This window comes from Stegostoma tigrinum, chromosome 28 (assembly GCF_030684315.1).
Source record: "Stegostoma tigrinum isolate sSteTig4 chromosome 28, sSteTig4.hap1, whole genome shotgun sequence".
Lineage (NCBI taxonomy): Eukaryota > Metazoa > Chordata > Chondrichthyes > Orectolobiformes > Stegostomatidae > Stegostoma > Stegostoma tigrinum.
Window position 1 is genome coordinate 23,956,435 of NC_081381.1, and position 19,810 is coordinate 23,976,244.

The 19,810-nt window shown below is 42.4% G+C and overlaps 1 protein-coding gene and 1 long non-coding RNA gene across 2 annotated transcripts in view; one reads left to right on the forward strand and one right to left on the reverse strand.

The window, feature by feature from the left end:
• Positions 1–19,810, forward strand: part of plch2a (phospholipase C, eta 2a) — a 144,829-nt gene that overhangs the window by 93,585 nt on the left and 31,434 nt on the right. Inside the window, exons 14-21 of the mRNA XM_059655609.1 lie at positions 675–775; positions 3,591–3,688; positions 5,535–5,717; positions 7,184–7,291; positions 10,185–10,309; positions 12,914–12,998; positions 14,502–14,648; positions 15,814–15,893. Of these exons, the coding sequence (XP_059511592.1) occupies positions 675–775; positions 3,591–3,688; positions 5,535–5,717; positions 7,184–7,291; positions 10,185–10,309; positions 12,914–12,998; positions 14,502–14,648; positions 15,814–15,893 (927 nt within the window). The remainder of the gene's footprint in view (positions 1–674; positions 776–3,590; positions 3,689–5,534; positions 5,718–7,183; positions 7,292–10,184; positions 10,310–12,913; positions 12,999–14,501; positions 14,649–15,813; positions 15,894–19,810) is intronic.
• LOC132211094 (uncharacterized) overlaps positions 1–19,810 on the reverse strand; it is a 130,071-nt gene that overhangs the window by 62,788 nt on the left and 47,473 nt on the right. The window lies entirely within an intron of this gene.

Below are 19,810 nucleotides of genomic sequence, written 5' to 3' on the forward strand. Positions count from 1 at the left end.
GTTGACACTTCAGAAGTGCTTAATTGGCTGGGCACATTGAGATGTTCTCAGGATATGAAAGGCAATATATCAATGCAAACATTTTTTAAAACTCTTTCTATTTGATGGTGCCCAGCCAGCATGGTTCTGTTGAGATTATGATGTGTGGAAATAGAGATGGCTCCTGGAACTGAATGCAGCCATCCTGTGGCTGTATCTGCACAATGGAGAAGTTGTATACAGGAAGAACATTGAATAACTTCATAGGAGCCTTCCAAGTGACTCAGTGGGTAAAGGCATCACCAATAGCAATGAGCTATTCCAGCCAGAAGTTCTAGGTACGTTGTTGGGCAGAGTGGTGGGTAGGGGTCCCTGGTATTAACTATTTGGTTGTTCTTTGACCTGGAAAGGGGAACAATTGCCTGGCATAGTCAACATGGCTGCTTATTTAGATGAGGGCAGGATCAGGGCTATGAAGACTGCCAGAGTCAAATAGCTTCCTGGTATTTGTTGTCGAGGGTCACGCATAGAGAATGACAATGCTCTAGAGAGGGGCATGGTCGTTATAGAATGGGATCATGACCAGTCCTCCAGCAGGACAGTAGTAATTGCCAGGAGCATTGTGGTGTCAATGTTCTGTTCATCATGTTCAGCCAAACAAAGATTAATCTGCTGTTAACGGATCGTTATTGCAGAAAAAGACAGTGAAGATGAAGAAGTCATCGAGCTTGGAGGATGATGAGGAAGATCATGATCATCAAGCATCTGTATGTAGAACAACAGTGAACGTGATGAGGTAAATGGTAGAGATAAACTCGAGATCCCGATGAGAGGAGTTACACAGAGAGATTGTCAATGGTTAACACTAGTGAGAAAAAGAGCCTCCCATGGAGAGTAACTATTGGAAAGAAGTTTAACATATCAGCAATCTGAACACGTTTTCCAGAGTTTAGTAAGCAGATGCAAGGCTAATCTCTCTCACTTGGTCAGGGAGGCCATTCCACCCATGTTAATTTGCCAAAAATGTGTCCTAATCTCAACACCCAATTGTTGCCTGAATAATTCCATGTCTTTCACCTCTACCATTTCATCTAGAAGTCCATTCTAAATGTTCATAATTAGTTGAATGAAGAAATGTTTTGATATCGGTCTTAAATTTGCATTTTATCAGATTCCCCTTGGCAATTTATTTCACAGCTCGGTCTGGATTTACTTATTCCATTCTCTTTTTCAAAAAGGAATGTATTAATTTGTGTCAACGGTGGCAAGGCTGGTATTTATTGCCCAAATATCTTGACCGTCTTTATTTATTTATTTATGGCATCACATTTATGCCCAGACTTGGGAAGGATGAGAGGCTTCGTTCACTCAAGGGCATCAGTGAAGCTGTCACCATTTTACAACAGACTGACACCTTTGTGATTGCTTGTTTCATATTCCCAGAATATGTTTAACTAAATTAAAATTCTCAACCTGATAAATCTGTCATAAACAGATACTTGGAATATATGGGAGGTAAGATTTATAGGCACAGGCGGGAAAGTGATGTCACTTTAGCCATAATTTTATTGAAAGGCAGCGAACCCTCCACGGGCCACCTGTCCTAAACCTGCTTCTGTTTCTTCTGTGAATGAAATTTAAACTCACATTCATCTGGCTTACTTGTTCAATGATCAAATTACTGCACTACTGCTTTGCAATTATGCTGCCAGATATATCTTCACGTGATCACCTCTCAACCACATCAATAACAAGGGTGAAAATCCCAAACTTCTCCAACCTGTGATCATAACTCTGACCTTTGACACCTGGCATTAAAGTTGTGATTCTCCCTTGTACATCTCCACTATTTGGGCTCTCAGCGACCAGGACCAGCCACAGAGCTCAAGGTGGTGGGTGGGGATGCAGGGGGCTTTGGGGGAGAGGATCTGATCGCAGCACTGCCCAGTTTGAGCAAGTCTTTATCTGAGTTACATACTATTGTCTGGTGCTCTGATTTTGCTGACAGATCTTGCTCACTGAACACCAGGGATTGCACAGAAGGAGGTCATCCAGTCGATTGCGCCTGTGCCAGCTGTCTGACAGAGCTACCAAGTTTGTCCCAGATCCCTGCACCTAGCCTGTAGCCCTGGAAATCCTTCCACTTTTCATGTCCTTTACTGTGTTCTGGAAGCAGAGGGGCGTGATGTGATGAGATCTACTGAGGCAGTGATGATTTATGGGAGAAATTAGGACAAGAGGACACAGCTTAAAAATAAGGGATCTCCCATTTAAGATAGAATTGAGGAGCAATTTCTTTTCTTTCGGAAGTGTGTTGATTCTTTGGAACTCTCTTCCTCAGACTGTGGCAGCAGCAAGATCATTTTAAACTTTTAAGGCAGTGATGGATTCCTGACTAATAAGGGAGTCAAAGTTAACTAGGGTAGACAAGACTACCGAGTAGAGGCCATGACTGATCAGCCATGACTTTATTGAATGGTAGAACAGACCACAAGGGCTGAATGGCCTGCTCCCATTCCTAAGTCATATGTTCCTCCACGCCCGTTGAAAAAGATAAGACCGTAGAAATGTAAAGTTGAATAGGCTGGACTGATTTTCTTCAAATTGCTCAGTAAGATCACTTCCATTTAGAGAATGCCCTGTAAGGTGTTATTTATGACCTGTTAAAAAGGTTTTTGATATATGCTGCTGTCTCAGATCCCCAGTATACTCTGACCCCTCAGATCATTTGGAGAAGAATTGTGTGAATGTTAGAAACAAGCAAGGACTCTGACAAGAGATGATTGAAATGGAACACAGGGATTGTGTTTAATCTGATGTGTCCCAATGTTTCTCAAACTTCCTCTTTCACTCCTCATAAAATCATGTCATAGATTCTTAGGAAGGCCACCTGGCTCCCGATATATTGACCTTAAATTTGCGAGGGTTCACCTCCATGAAAGAGTTTCACTCAGCAAGCATGCCCATCAAAAAACTGGCCTTAGAAGTCAATGTAGCAGTTTCACAGCACCCTGAGGCTTCTGTCTGTCAGTTTGCAGCAGAGTAGATTGTAAGATCCATAAGGCAACTGCCAGATCAGGGTAAGATGGCCATTCTTCAGAAATGCTTTGTCTTTACCCAAGTGAAGAGATGGCAGTGAAGATTATGACACAACCTTTCCTGAGCAATTCAAATGTGAGGTCTGATTCTTTGTGGGTCTAAGAAGGAATTAGTTTGATGGGCTGAATGACCTTTTGTGTTCCAAGTGTATCATCTTCTATTTTTATAAAACAGCTTGTTGGTCTCATCCAGATGTTAAACTGAGGGCCTGTTTGCCGTCTAAAGTAATTGCAAAAAATATCCTGTGACAGTATTTCAAAGACAACAAAGGGAGTTCTTCCCACTGTCTAGCCGCTATCTATCCTCTAACTGCTGATGTTAAAACACACTACCTGAATGTTCAACTCATTGTTTTTCCTTGGGGGCTTGCTGTGTTTGAATTAGCTGCAGGATTTCTTACAACAGCAACCGCACGTACAAATGCTTCAAAGTCTGTGAAGCATTTTGCTATACCCTGAAGTTGTGAAAGGCCCTATATAAATGCAAGTCCTTCCATTTCATTCTTTTTTCAGAAGTGGCAGGCAGAAGAAGACCATGAAGCTGTCCCGGGCCCTCTCGGATCTGGTCAAATATACAAAGTCTGTTGGGATGTATGATATTGACTCTGAAGGTGAGTTGGAGTGATTTGCCATTCTGACCATTTCCAAAGTGTGAGCAGGGGCTGCTAGGCAACATCCATTTTTGAGCATATGGAGGGATTGGGCACTGAAGATCAATTGGTTATTGTTTTTATCCCCAATTTGACAGGTGGCACTATTCCTCCTGCCATGCTGGGCTGTCACTTAGTGCCAGAAAAGTGGGCATTGTGTGGTCAAATTGATTAGCTTGTGCCTGTGCACATCATTTATTCAAGGGCTAGACTTTCTCTGGTCTATGGAAAGTCACTGAGAAAAATATGAATTGTTTCCCTGGTTTAAGTTCTTGCTCGAAGCTACATCTGTCGGAGGTGGATGGGAGGCGATGGTCTAGTGGTATTATCACTGGACTGTTAATCCATAGACCCAGATGACATTCTGGAACCTCGGTTCAAATCCCACCACAGCAGATGGTGGAATTTGAATTCAATGAAATATCTGGAATTAAGAATCTAATGATGACTATGAATCCCTTGTCCATTATCAGGAAAAACCCATCTGGTTCACTAAGTCCTTTAGTTAAGAAAACTGCTATCCTTACCTGGTCTGGTCTACATGTGACTCCACATCAATGTGGTTGACTCTTAACTGCCCTCTGGGCAATTAGGGATGGGCAATAAATGCTGCCTAGTCTGTGATGCCCACTTCCCACAAATAAATAAAGGACCTGCCCTTTGCAAAAAGAAAGAACAAAGCCTTGAGGGACAATTGTTCCCTGCTACATTCTCCACTTGACCAGTCAGAGCTCACTTGCTAACCAATCAGCACCCTGTTTCTCATGCAGTTTAAATTGTTGTTCCCTCTGAAATTGGGCATTCTTGTTTCTGTTCTAGTGATTGCATGGTGAAAAATGTTCAACACCTTATCTCCCTTCTTCAACAGGATTATAATCTATATTAAGATTATTTTGGATCTTCATATTACTATGAGTGTAAATTGTCACACTTACAAATCAACCACTGATCCTGTCAGCTCATGTACGAAATGCCCTGCTAACTATGTTGAAGCACAGAGGCAATCTCACTCAGTTGACAATTGAGCTGCTACAATTGTTGAAGTGGTGTTGGACCAGGGGAAAGGAATGTTCAGCCAAAAGAGAATTAGATGCTTATTTGAAGGAGAAAGCTTTGACCTCTTCCTGTGCTGTATCATTCTATGACAACAAGCCTGTTAGCATTGAGTGCTTTCAATATTTGAAGGGAGTCCCTGCAGATTAGTTGAGGACAAGATCAGGCTTATTTGTGATATTGCACGTTGTTGCAGACTGGCTAATGTATAAAGAATGTGATTGACACTGAAGTGGTCCCAGGATGTGTTTGTGACTTTATTTTGAGAGAAGGAAAGAGAATCACAAGGTTGGGGAAAATGTGGAGGCAAGTACCTCTTGAGGAACATTACCACTTTAAATGGTAATAGCAGTGTGCTTCCCATTTCTCTTTTTAAAATATATTTATTTATCATGTGATGTTGGAATTACAAGCAAGGCTAGCATTTATTGTCCACTGCTAGTCGCCTGTGATCTGAGTAGTTCAGAGTCAACCACATTGCAATGGGTCTGGGATCAAATGCAGGCAGTTCTCCCCTAGAAAAAATGAGTGAACCAGATGGATTTTATGGCAGTTGTTTCAGTGTCATTATTACTGAGACTAGCTTTCAGTTCCAGATTTGTTGATAAATTGAATTAAAAATCCAGCAAGTATTGTGGTGGGATTTGAATCCTTGGGCCTGGGATATTAGTTTGAGCCTCTGGGTTCTTAATACAGTGACCTTACCACTACCTCCGCTATTGACAGTCTTGCTTCTGTCTGCATTGTTTCGTAGTGTCATGCAGCTGGCAGGTCTCTTCCTACAGTGAAACGAAAACCCACCAGCTCCTTCAGCAAAAGCCACAGCAGTTTGTCCGCATGAACCAACAGCAGCTCTCTCGCATCTACCCATCCTCCTACAGAGTGGATTCCAGTAACTTCAATCCTCAACCCTTCTGGAATGCTGGCTGCCAGTTAGGTATGGAAATAAGACAAACCCCTCACCCATCTCCCTGATAATTGTACCTTGTCCCAGTAGTCAGCTCCAGCCATGCATTGTGGTGGCACACCAGGGTGGCACAGTGGCTCAGTGGTTAGCCCTGCAGCCTCACAGCGCCAGGGACCCGGGTTTGATTCCAACCTCGGGTGACTGTCTGTGTGGAGTTTACACATTCACCTCATGTCTGCGTGGGTTTCCTCCCACAGTCCAAAGATGTGCAGGCTAGGTGGATCGGCCATACTAACTTGCCCATAGTGTTCAGGGATATGTAGATTAGGTGGGTTGTAGGGTATGGGTCTGGGTGGGATGTTCTGAGGGTCAGTGTGGACTTGTTGGGCCGAAGGGCCTGTTTCTACATTGTAGGGATTCTATGATCTATTGTGAAATGCAATCCAGGGAGAGGAATTAGACTTGATCATCACAACATGGCAGGGAGGGAAATTCTAATGTTCTGTGAATCTTGGGTTCGGTCTCTGAACAGAAGCAGACATTCACTCGAGATAGAGTTAAGATACAGGCCAACCATGTTTGAAATAAACATCAGAGCAGATTCAAGGCTGGCCTTCTAAAGGAAGCTCTGGTCCCCCGCTGGAGCAGAAGTCCATCCGTGCGGGATAATAACACCCCTGCAGTTGTTCTGCCTCATGTCTCAGCAGCTGATTACAAAGCTGCGGGTGAAAGAAAAGGAACTGTCAGGTCACTGCTTATAGCATACCTGTCACACAGGGTTGTAGGTTGCAACCTGTCTGAAAGAATTCAATGGGCTGGAAAGGTATGCATTCCCACTTAATGGACATAGGAAATATTCCTGCCTTATGGGGGGAAGGGAGCTAGTTAAGTGGTTACTTCAATAAAATGGGCAATGACCATTTAAACTTATAGGCTCATGTATTTCTTCCAAACATAATTTGTTTTGGAAATCATCTCATTATGAATGTGATTGAAGCAAATATATTATTGTTAATAAAACAGCTCTCATCTGTTACCGACAGAGAACCACTTCACTCCCTCACATGAATGTTTCTTTCACTGTGGCTTCATGACACTATACCACAGGCTGTGAGTGGGGTGTTAATGAGCCCTAGTTTTTACAGAATGATCCTCCCATTGCAATTCAGCCCTGGTCAGTATAAAACTGTCATTGCCTTATTCTTCACAAACATTTATCTGAAGTATGTCATTAATGTGTCAGAATGATGGAGTGCTGCAATATATTATTACATCTTTTAATAGATTGTAATGTTCCCTCTTCTTGCATCATCCAGTTGGAAATCTAAGCTGTCTCCTATGAGAATTGGTAATGCCATTAAGTTTTTTCTGCCTCCCTACAAACGCAAACCCATTTCTGTTGCCATCAATACCGTGATTACTTTGTTAGCTGTTGCAAAGCATTGTGTGCAACGCTGCAGCTCTCACACTCTTTATCTCTCTTTATCTTCCTACAGTTGCACTTAACTACCAGACTGAAGGAAGAGTTTTACAACTAAACAGGGCCAAGTTTAATTCCAATGGAAACTGTGGATACGTCCTTAAACCCAAGTGTATGACTCAAGGTACGGAAGAGCAATGCTACACAAGTTACTTCCTTTTGGCAAAAGGGCAAGAGTTACAGTTAAGATTAGGAAGCCAGATCTAGCAGAATGGCACCAAATTCCAAGGTTTCTGAGACATGGATTTGAATCCAGGTGAGAGCTGGTTAATCTGGCAGGTGGACTAGACTTCAGCAGAAACAAAGATATTCTTACCTTTTCATTCTGGATTTGATTGGACCACACATTGAAGGGTTTGTATGTCTCTTTGATTAAGTCATTGGGTGCAACAGTGTGACAGACATCCGGACATATGTGGCACCTCAGTTCAAATCCAGTCCCAACAGAAAGTATGCCAACCTTGAAGCCCTGCTGACTGCTAAGGATCAAACCTGACTGATTGCAATCCAGTTACAAGCTCGAGCAAATTTTTAGCACAAAATTGCTTTACAGTTAGACGCCATCTGTAACTTGCAATCCGAGATATTCAGTGCACAGCAGATAATCTGCCAAAGACCACAATCCAGCTCAACAACTCTCCTGCAAATACAAAATTATTTTGTTTTCAGATTTTGCAGATCATCCAGCCCAACATGCTCGTGCTAGTTTGTGCTGTCACCCTTTACTCATTGCATCTTGTTGGCAGAATCTTCGATTCCTGTCTGCCTCATGCCCTGTATTTATTACTTTCCTCCTTATATGCACCTTGACTATTCACATTAACAATTTATTGTGGTGGCAGGTTCCACATTCTAACCACTCTATTGATAAAGATATTTCTGCTAACTTCCTTATTTATTGTTTATTATTGATTATCTTGTATTTATGATTCCCAGCTTTGGCTTCCCTGACACATCTTCTCTACACTTTAAGTAGCCTTGTCACTATTGTCTAGCAAAGCCAGAACAAAGCTTGATGCCGATGAATGATTCCTTAAATCTAATGGCATTGATCATAGCCATAATGCAGAATTCTCTTTAGATAATCTAAACCCATCACCTCCGGCAATTGCATTCATTTAAATTATTGGCCGTCACCAAGGTATAAATATTCACAGGAAATTTCCAGACCTATGTTTATGCTCACTGTGTTGGATGTCAATGCTGCTATGTAGAACATTTGTCAAGCCTTTGCCAACTGGCCCCGCTTAGTACTCTGGGTTCTGATACGGAGGAGGTCAGATGCCCAAACTCAGAACAGTGCTCCCTCCTGCATCAATCTGCTGTTTTAATTCCCTGCACCAGCTGTCCATATGGTCTGTCCCTCTCAGATTGACAATTCAGTGCCAAATTATGGACAGCTTTGTGCTGTCAAACAGCAATTGCCCCCAGACAGAAAAAAATGAAGTGAATAAAATTGACTGTTATGTCACCAGTCTGCTTTGGGTTTAAGCACGCATTTTAAAGGTCAAAATGTGCATTTTTCTCTGACATGTAGCTCCCTCATTTTCAGTTTGTGTCCAATGTAACCTGCCTCACTCTGAAACCTTGCCAATCCCCTCACCCCATTCCTCGCCTAATTTATCTCCTGTTTTATTCTTATTCTTAGAAACTAGTTTTCCTTTTGTTGAGTCATGCTCAACTTTGTTGGGTGACATGTTCTTGTCTATCCATCGTCTTGATGCTCACGAATTTACACAATGCCTCGATTTAAAGGTTGTCACCCTAGTTTTGAAATCCCTCCATGGCCTAATCTCGTCAAAATCTGAACCTTTTTCGGTCTTAACAATCATCTGAGATCTCTGTACTCCTTCAATTCTGACCATTCCTGATTTTAATTGCTCTCCCATTAGCAGCCATGCCTTTGGTTATCAAAGCCCTAATTGTTGTAACTTTCTCCCCAAACCTGTCTACTTCCCACACTTGCCCCCACACCTCCTCCCTCACCCCCATCCCAGGCCCTAAGATGACTTTCCATATCAAGCAGATGTTCACCTGCACATCTGCCAATGTGGTATACTGTATCCATTGTACCTGGTGTGGCTACCTCTACATTGGGGAAACCAAGCGGAGGCTTGGGGACCACTTTGCAGAACACCGCTGTTCGGTTCGCAATAAACAACTGCACCTCCCAGTCGCGAACCATTTTAACTCCCCCTCCCATTCCTCAGACGACATGTCCATCATGGACCTCCTGCATTGCTACAACGATGCCACCCGAAGGTTGCAGGAACAGCCCCTCATATTCCGCTTGGGAACCCTGCAGCCCAATGGTATCAATGTTGACTTCACAAGCTTCAAAATCTCCCCTTCCCCCACTGCATCCCAAAACCAGCCCAGCTCGTCCCCTCCCCCCACTGCATCCCAAAACCAGCCCAGCCTGTCTCCGCCTCCCTAACCTGTTCTTCCTCTCACCCATCCCTTCCTCCCACCCCAAGCCGCACCTCCATCTCCTACCTACTAACCTCATCCCGCCTCCTTGACCTGTCCGTCTTCCCTGGGCTAACCTATCCCCTCCCTACCTCCCCACCTATACACTCCTCTCCACCTATCTTCTTTTCTCTCCATCTTCGGTCCGCCTCCCCCTCTCTCCCTATTTATTCCAGTTCCCTCTCCCCATCCCCCTCTCTGATGAAGGGTCTAGGCCCGAAACGTCAGCTTTTGTGCTCCTGAGATGCTGCTGGGCCTGCTGTGTTCATCCAGCTCCACACCTTGTTATCTACTTCCCATTTTGTCATTTTTTAGGAGCTCTTTGAAATCTACTCCTTCGAACCTGTTTTTGTTGATCTCGGTCATGTCGCAGGGTGTTAAATTTTGTCTGATAACATTTCTGTAAAACATTTTGGATTGGTTTACCTTGTTAGTGATGCTACATAAAGCGAATTGTTCTATGGGGCTGTGGGCAGGGTGCAAAGAATTGTTATGTGGACTTGTCACATTTTACAGTCCGTCCTTATTGAAATATTGCCTTACTGCAGGTAACTTTAACCCAACAGCAGAAGACTTGCTCTCTGGACAGGCAAAGAAACAGCTCGTATTGAGGATCATCAGCGGCCAACAGCTTCCAAAACCCAAAGACTCCATGCTGGGTGACAGGGGAGAGGTAAAACTTGTTCTTGATTTCATCAGCAGATAATGGCAGAGGCGCTGAATAAATACTTTGTACCAGTCATCACAGGGGAAGACTTTAATCACATTCCAAAAATACTATACAATCGAGGAGAAAGAGAAGGAGAGCATGAATATTTTATTAGAGGAAAAATTGTAAGGAAACTAACTGGTCTAAAAGCCAAGAAGTCCCCTCGACCCATTGGGTCACATCCTGGGATATTAAAGAAAGTTGCTGCAGAGATAGTGGATGCATTGTTGGTAATCTTCCATAAATCCTTAGATTCAGCAGAAGTACCAAAGGATTAGAAACTGCCAATGCAATATACTCATTCAAAATAGGGAGGAGGTAAAATAAGGTAACTGTACTGTAGACCAGTTAACTTAATGCCTGTCATTGGGAAAATGGTAGAATCTATTACAAAGGATGGAATAGCAAAGCATTGAGACATGTGTAATTAACCAAGCAGAGTCTTCATCACTTCATCGATGAGATATCATGCCTGACAAATGTCTCAGAATCCTTTGAAGAGGTAACAAGTGGCATAGATAAAGGGGAAGCAGTGCATGTAAGCTATTTAGATTATCAGGAGGCACTTGACAATTTACCACTCATTAGGCTAGTTAGTAAGAGCCCTAGTTGTTGGAGGTAGTCTATTAACATGGATAGAGGATTGACTAATTGATATAAGATAGACAGTTAGGACAAGGTGGGCATTTTTTAGGATGGTGACCTATAACTTGTGGAGTGCCACAAGCATCTGTGCTGGGGCCATAGTTCTTTATGATATATATTAATGACTTCGATGATGGAAGTGAACGTACTCTCACCAAGTTTGCAAATGACAAAAATACGTGGGAACGCAAGTCGTGGGGATGAAGTAAACAATCTTCAGAGGGGTATGGAAAGGTTGAGTGAGTTGGTAAAAACTTGGGGCAGCACGGTGGCTCAGTGGTTAGCACCACAGCCTCACAGTACCAGGGACCCGGGTTCAATTCCAGCCTCAGGGTAACTGTCAGTGCAGAGTTTGCACGTTCTCTCCGTGTTGCGTGGGTTTCCTCTGGTTTCCTCCCACAGTCCAAAGATGTGCAGGCTAGGTGGATCAGCGATGGTGTTCAGGGGTGTTTGGGTTATAGTGGGGATGGGTTTGGGTGGGATGCTCCAAGGGGTAGTGTGGACCCTTTGGGCAAAGGGCCTGTTTTCACACTGTAGGGAATCTAATAATAACCTAATAAACAGGAGGTTCTCCACTTTGGCATGAAGAATGGAAGGGCTGGATTTTTTCTTAAATAGAGAAGGACTGCAGAAAACTGCAACACAGAGGGAATTGGGAGTTCCCATGCTTAAAATATAAAAAGCTAGCGTACAAGTTCAGGGGGAAATCAGGAAGGTAAATGACATGTTGTCTTTTACGTCAAAGGGAATGGAGTATAAAAATAAGGGGGTCTTACTAAAACTATGCAAGGCATAATTAGGCCATGCCTAGGGTATTGTGAACAGTATACAAAATACATCAAGTATGTGTAAAAGTAACCATGAAGCTATTGGATTGTCATAAAAAACAACCTACTGTCAATTTAGGGAAGGACACCTACTGCCCTACATTGGTTTCGTCCTGTTGTGACTCCAGTTCCATATTAACATAGTTGTTTCTTAACTGCCCTCTGAAATGGCCCAATATCTACTTACTTAAGGCCATTCAGGGATTGACAATAAATATTGTTCTTCAGTGAGACCAACAGCACAAGAAGGAATTAAAATAAAGAAGGGTCACTAGGATGAGTCACTGGAGAACTCCTCATCCCTCAGGAGTATGTGAGAACTGTCAGGAGTTGCAGGGAGGAAGAAAGTGGAGGGACATAAATAGGAAGCACCCTCCTTGTAAACAAAGTCACATATGGGTGGCACCAATTTTGTGAGATGCACAGTGGTGCCAATATAGAGAGGTTGGCACTGAGGGGGCAGCAACACTTGCCAAGAGTGTTAGTTATGTTTCTAGCTGTTAAAATAAAACAAAAGTATCCATCTAAAAGGGAGCTGGATATACCCACCATGTTTCTAAGGTGTAAAGTTTAACTTACATAGGAATAAACATAAGAAATAGGAGCAGGAATACACAGTTTCGCCCCTCAAGCATGTTCCACCATTCAGCTATACATGTCATATTTTTCTAATTCAGTACCATTTTCCAACACCATTCCCATATTTCTTGCCAACTCTAGAATAGGCTTAATGTTATTGGTTAGGGCCAAAGTGGTCTGAGGGTGTATTATGGACAGGGGAAGTATTATGATGAAGTGGATAATGCACACAAGGTGTATAATTGGAGGGAGCATAGAATGGATAGGCTTATTATAATGGACAGGGGCTGAGTGGATGTGAGTGGATGGTGTATATTGGACAGTGGTTGTATAACAGACTAAGGGAGTACAACGGATGGAGTCTGCAGTGGACACAGTGTATACAATATGCGGAAGTGTATCATGCATCGTGGTGTGTAATGGGCAGGGGTGAATAATGCAAGGGATGACTTATGGACATGCTAAACTGCCAGCTCTAAGTTTAATCCACACTTTCATATTTCTGTCGTTTTTGTAGATCATTGACCCTTTTGTGGAGGTTGAAATAATTGGCCTGGCTGTTGACTGCTTCAAGGAGCAGACCAGGGTCGTAGACGACAACGGTAAGAGAACCACTTGTGGCCTTTACAGAGATCTGCCACCCCCTGGAGACTCCACAGTGGAAGAGAGGAGAAGGACAGCATTGGTGCAAACAGTCAATAGGGGTGTCGAGATTGTTGCAAGCTGCGGGCTGAGCGTCGTAATGCCACTAACACTGCATTTGTGAATTCTGATTTTTCTGAAGCTTGTCTGACTTTGGTAGTGCTAATTTGTAACTAAGTCATTAGAAGCAGGAAGATCCCAGGCGACACAGAGAGGGGGGAGTTTCGCACTCAATTTGTGTTTGCCCAATGACAATGGTAGGACTTCCACACTTCTATAGCCATATTTGGCTTTCAGTAAATATTGCCAATCTTGGTGCTCATGTGAAAATTTTCTTTCAAATTTGTCTGTTAATTCTCACTGTGAATGCCGCTTAGTATTTTTTTTAAGCACATTCATCAGTTTTAGAAGAGCTGAGGTCGAGGCCAGGCTTGGAGAGTTAGTGTGGTGTTAATGTTGCTCAGAATCACTACCACTAGGGGGCATCAAGCACTAGCTTATTGGTCAGCAATGGGAAATCCAGCTGGGACACAATGAGGCTGACACCTTGCAACTCCTGCTGGCTTCTCCAACGGACGTTCTGCTGGCGGGCTTTCAGCCTGTTGACGGCAGAGATAAGGACTCAAGCAGCCAATTCAATCACCCTGCTCTGCCTGTGGCTGAATCTACCCATCACAAACTGAAGCTTCCTCAGGATTGATCCAGTCTGTTTAATAATATAGATACCTGCCTTAAATGATCTTTATTAAGGTAAATGGCATCTGAATAAATCATTAAAGGAATTTCAAAATAGTGCACAATATAACTAGCACTTACTTCTATAGAGAGGGTGAGTCAGAAATGGGTACTTATTTCCAACATTTCAGTTGGAGAGCAGCTGAGAAGGACCCTGTGTATGATTATATGGGAAGTTGTTGCAATCAGGTTAATAACTTTTTGATACCTTCTTGAATCTAATCAGAAAGAAAGAATTGCAGCTAAATAGTGCCCCATCCCCCAAAGCATCTAATAACTTTTTCAAAATGTAATCTTTGTTGCAATGTAAGAACTCTGGCAAGCTCCCATAAAGAGTAATGCAATGGTGACCAGATAATCTGTATTTAATGATGTTGTTTTTGAGAAAGAAATATTGGCCCACAGAAACCACATCTGCTCCCTTTAAAGAGTGCCATGGGACCTTTAACATCTACCTACTGGAACCATTATTTAATATTTTCTCCAAAAACACAGCACCCCTAACAACGCAGTAGTTCCTCAGTGATACACTGGGGTGGTAAACCTTCAACATGTGCTCTAATTTCTGGGTGTGGACACATCAGACCTACTCACTCGAACCACTGAGCTACTCTTGATCCTTAAGATTTCAAACCGTGCAGATGTGGAGAATCCTGTCCTTTACTGATGGGTTGACTGGCAACTCACTTTTGTGTCTCTGATTGGGTGAAATTGTTATTACATTGCAGGGTTTAATCCAATGTGGGAGGAAACACTGGTGTTCACTCTGAATATGCCCGAACTCGCTCTCGTCCGCTTCCTTGTCTGGGACCATGATCCAATTGGCCGGGATTTTATCGGTCAAAGAACTTTAGCATTCACCAGCATGATGCCTGGTAAGTGAGATTGCTGTGCAGCTTCAGTTAACAGTGCCCAGTTATTGATTCTTGACAGGGAAGTGCTGTTTGTTGTCAAAGGATTGCCAAATGAGTTAGTTTTATTGGTGTTTCTGTTTTACATAGAAGGGCCTGCCTGCCCTGAGTGAGTGACAGGCCTTGAGGATAAGGAATATCACCAATTTCTACTGGAAGTTTGCAAAGCAACTGGAATAACATTAATGCTCTTTGTTGCCTCACCTTGCAGAGTCCTTTTAAAATAGGAAAAACAACTCAATAGAAGCATAATGAAAAGAGGGGAATTGAGCCAAGGAAGGAAATAGCTGGAGGGATAACCAAAGGCTTGGTCAAGGACTGAGATCTTATGGAGGATCTTAAAGGACGTACAAAGGGATTTAGAAAGGGAATTCCAGACCAAATGGCTAATGTCCGAAGGGCTTTAAGCATTGACATTAACAGAGCTGGAAGGTGAGGTTGGACATAACATCACAGGGGGACCACTGAGTCAAAGGAATGGAGAATTTATTTGGGGGAGGAATTATAGAGTTGGAAGTGTTTACAGAGATGGGGAGGGTCAAGTCCATGGAAGGATTTAAACACAGAGCAATAAATTTTAAATTGGAGGTGGTGATTCATTGGCAACTAATATATGTCAGACATGACAGAGGTAATTGGGTTTGGAGTCATACGTGGGATCTAGTGAAGGATGGAAGGTCATCCAAGAGATCATTGGAATTATTGAATTTGCATGAAACAAAGACATGGACAAGCTTTTTAGAAACAAGTGGCTGAGGCAGGTTTGAAGATGGCCAATATAATGGAACTGGAAGTAGGCTGTCTTTGTGATGGAGAACATGGGTTTGAATTCACTTCAGCTTTGAATAAGTTGCAAATGGTTTGAAAAAGTGACCAGGAGAGGTGGTGGAGTCAGTTGCTCTGGAATAGAATTTGTGTCAGGAGACTCGAAAGCAATGTCTTCACTCTTCCCAGTGTTCATCTGCAGGTAGCTGTAGACTTAAACTGCAAGCTTTAATCCCAGATCTTGCAATGTTGAGTCTTGAACCTGTGGTGGGGTAGACAGAAACACTGCTCACATTCCTTGTACACCATACTAAGAAGACAAAGGGGGTAAGAAAGTTAACCCTATTTCCTTCTCTGGTTTCAGGTTATCGGCATGTGTATCTGGAAGGAATGGAGGAAGCTTCCATCTTTGTTCACGTAGCTGTCAATGACATCAGTGGTAAGGTGAGTACATCTCATTGAAGATGTTAAAAGTTTTAAAGCCATCCCTTCTTTGCTTTGTAGACATGACTTTGTACTTGTGTTCGATGTTCAATCTGTCCCTCTTTGTGACTTGGGAGCTGATCGTCCACAGTTTGATTTTCTATCACAGTGGCATTTTAGTAACTCCATATGTGCACCCCTTATCGCTCTTTCCTTTAACTGAATAGTATCTAAGCAGATGGAACGAAATCTATTTCAGCGAAAAGGTAGAGAGGGAGAGACAGGGAAGCATAATGAAGCATAATCCACTTCAAGACTTGGGAAGAAAGCAGAGAACCCCATGCCAGCTGTAACTCAGTCATTGTGCCAACTTCATTGTTTTTCCCTGTTCAGTTCACTAAATTGGCAAAATGGTTCCAGCTATGTTCCAGTGTAGAAGGAAATGCTAATTATATTGCACATTATTCTGAAATTTCTTGAATGATTTATTCAGGTGCTATTTACCTTTAAAGATTTCCATATTATTAAACAAATAGGACCAATCCTGAGGTGACTCCAATTTGCTGAGGGTGGATTCAATAGCTGGGCAATGGATGAATTGTCCTTTGGTTGGTTGTCTCACTCTTGTGTTCGAGAAATTATTTGGTTGGTTTTCCCATCTGCTGTAGACTGATCGAAGACTATTCTGGCGGGGAGTGGGTCACCAGAAACCCTCTGTTTTAGAAATGACTTGTTTGACCAGGTCTACATTGTGGAGGAGTCCTAGCTGACAGCACCACTATATACCAGATAAATCCTGTCACAGTCACAGCTATGGATTAGATTTGAAAGGAAAATGTAGATCATGCATAAGCAAAAAGACTCTTGGCAGCTTTCCTTCAGTGTTTTTTTCGAAAGTGTATTTGAGGTCTATAAACTGAACAAACGATCGGGATGGTGCTTGTCTAATGCAATGAGCTGCTGCTTTACCAGCAGAAGTGTGAAATTATACCCAGCCACCTCCTCCTGATGCTGTAATCTTTGGCTGCATCAGACCCCGCAAGGCTGGAAGGCAACAACTACACAAATACACTTGTATGATTACTGAAAATTCAGTAAAATAGGAGAGGTGTTGAATGTGGCTCGTTAAATATGGCATTGCATTTCTCTGCTAAAAATGCCACCCTTTCCAATAAAAATCAGGAAACAGAGTGTTGGTCTATTTTAACTAAGAGACATCTGCGCTAAAGGAGGCAAGAAATAAGGTGATGATTAAAATCAGTCTCATTCACTTGGTTCTGTCAAAGCAAAATGCTTACAGACAAGACATCTGGCAATACTGCAAGTGACAGAAGGAATAGATCTAATCACTGTAGGTAATATTTTTGAGACAAATGGAAATTGTTTTTTTGATAGTGTGCTCCAAAATTAGAATGCAGCTTTAGTTCTTTCTTTCTCAGAGATGTTCTTGTATGCTGCTTTGCTTTGTATCCTGCCAGTGAATGCTTAAGTCAAATCGGTATCAGATTGTCAGTGCCTGAGCAGAATTGAAAATTGGTATTTTGTAAGACTAGGGAACAATGTCAGAGCACATCAAATTGAATAACAAGTTTGTTAACAACCCGTTCCATAAGCAAAGATGGCAAACCTATGATTTTTCTTTAGCATGTGCCATACACATTGTTAACACATAAAGACAAGGAACAATTTTGTTTCATTACCTCTTCAGTTTTCTGAACTATTCTCCTCATCATTTCTGTTTCTTCCCCCCATTTGCTTTTGTCTTCATTGTTGGGATGTGGATATCACTGGTGAGGCCAGCATTTAATTCCTGTCCTTAGTTGCCTTTGAGATAGTGGTGCACCCTGCTGCCTGTGTGGTAAAGATGTTCACATGATGCTGTGAGACTGAGTTCCAGGATTTTCACCCCATAACAACGAAGCAATGACCAATATGTATCTAAGCTGGGAATTTGTGCGAACATAAGGAGAGCTTGGAGGTTCCCATGCAAGTGCAGCCCTTGCCCTTTTGGACAATGGTGGTGGCAGGAATGGGATATTTTATTGAAGCTACTGGACAAGCTGCTCTAGTGCATTCTGTAGATGGTACAGAGTGTGGCAACAGTGCGCCAGAGGTGGAAGGAGCTGATGGTTAGATTGTGGATGAGATAGCTATTAAGTGGATAGCTTTGGCCTGTTTGCAGCTGGAAATGTCCAGGTATTGACTGTTAGATATCTGGGATTATATGACTCTCCTGCTAGAAAAGAGTAGGCTGAGGGGTGAACTGATGAAGATCTTTAAAAATTATAAAAGCGATTGGTAGGATAAGTGAAGATTTTCAACTTTTCCAAAACAAGGGGTCACCAATTTTGTATGATATTGTATAGCTGGACTAATTATTTAAATAGTGTCACTATAAGAGCAAGCCAGACATTGGAAATTCTGCTGGAAAAGCTCAGCAGGTCTGGCAGCATCTGTGGAGAGAAATCAGAGTTAACGTTTGGGGTTTAGTGACCCTTCTTTGGAACAGTTCTGACATTAATAGACATTAATTCTGCTTTCTCTCAACAGATGCTGCCAAACCTGCTGAGTTTTTCTCACAATTTTATTTTAGCCTCTGATTTACAGCAACCACAGTTATTTCTTTCTTTTTAACTGGGAAATCTGCAATGAGTAACTCATCTCCCGACTTTCCAAAGCTTGTGCATCTTATGTAGAGTGTAAATCGGGAGTGAGAGGTAATACTCCCCACTTGCCTGGATGAGCGCAGCTGTGACAAAATACAATAAAGCTTGATACTATCCAGGACAGACTCAACTCCCATTCACCACCATAAACATTCAGTCTGCCAACCACAGTTGCACATTGGCAACTGCATGTATTATCTACAAGGTACACTTCAGTAACTCATCAAGGCTCCTTTTAAGCACCTTCCAAATCCCAATCTCTACTATCTGAAGGGATAAGGGCAGCAAAAACACATGAAAATGACACTAACTGCTAGATCCATCCAGCCCGCACCAGTCGTGATGTGAACCTGCATCACCATCCCCTAACTGGCATTGAACCAAAAACCTGGAATTCTCTCCCTAGCAGTGTTTTGAGTAGGCCTCACCAAATAGACTGCAACAATTCGAGAAAGTTGCTTATCACCCCTTCTCTAGGGAAATTACTGCTTGACAACATATGCTGGCCAGTTCAGAGATAATCACATTCTATGAGTGAAGACAAAAAGTCACAAATCTAACAGGAAATTCAGGAAAAACGTATTTATGCAGATATGTTTTTGATCCAATGCATGGTCTGCTAGACCAGCATTTGTTACCCATCCCGAATTGCCATGAAGAAGATGTAGGTGAGCCACTTAGTTCAAACACTAGAGTCAGGGATTGGGGACAAGTATTAGAAAAGGAATGCTGTTCGGAAGGGGAGTTCGAGGGTTTGATCCAGCCACGGTGAAGGAATGGTGATATTGTCCCAAGTCAACACTGGTGCAAATACAGAACTGATTACCACAGGAAGCAGTTGAAGTGAATAGTATAGACACATTTAAAGGTGAGAAAGGAATAGAACAATATGCTGATGAGGTTTGATGAAGTATGGTGGAGGAGGCTTATATGGAACGTAAACAGTGGTAAGGACTAGTTGAGTCAAATAACCTGTTCTATCCTGTAAATTTTATGGAACCCGATGCTTTGCAGGTTGACTTCTTGAGTTCAATCAGCATCAGCGGTTTTTCTCTCTCACCACTTTGATTATTTGGGCAAAATGTATGCATCAGTTTTCTTGATGTAACTAGATAATTGCCATAGTCAAAAAGAACATCTTGTCTTTGATGCTGGATGGCAAAAGCCTATTCATGCGTAAGGCAGCCTCGAAATCATAGATGCACATTATCACAGGAACATCACAGATCTATTTACTGTCAGGTAAGGATTGTCAAAAGACATTAAACCTCT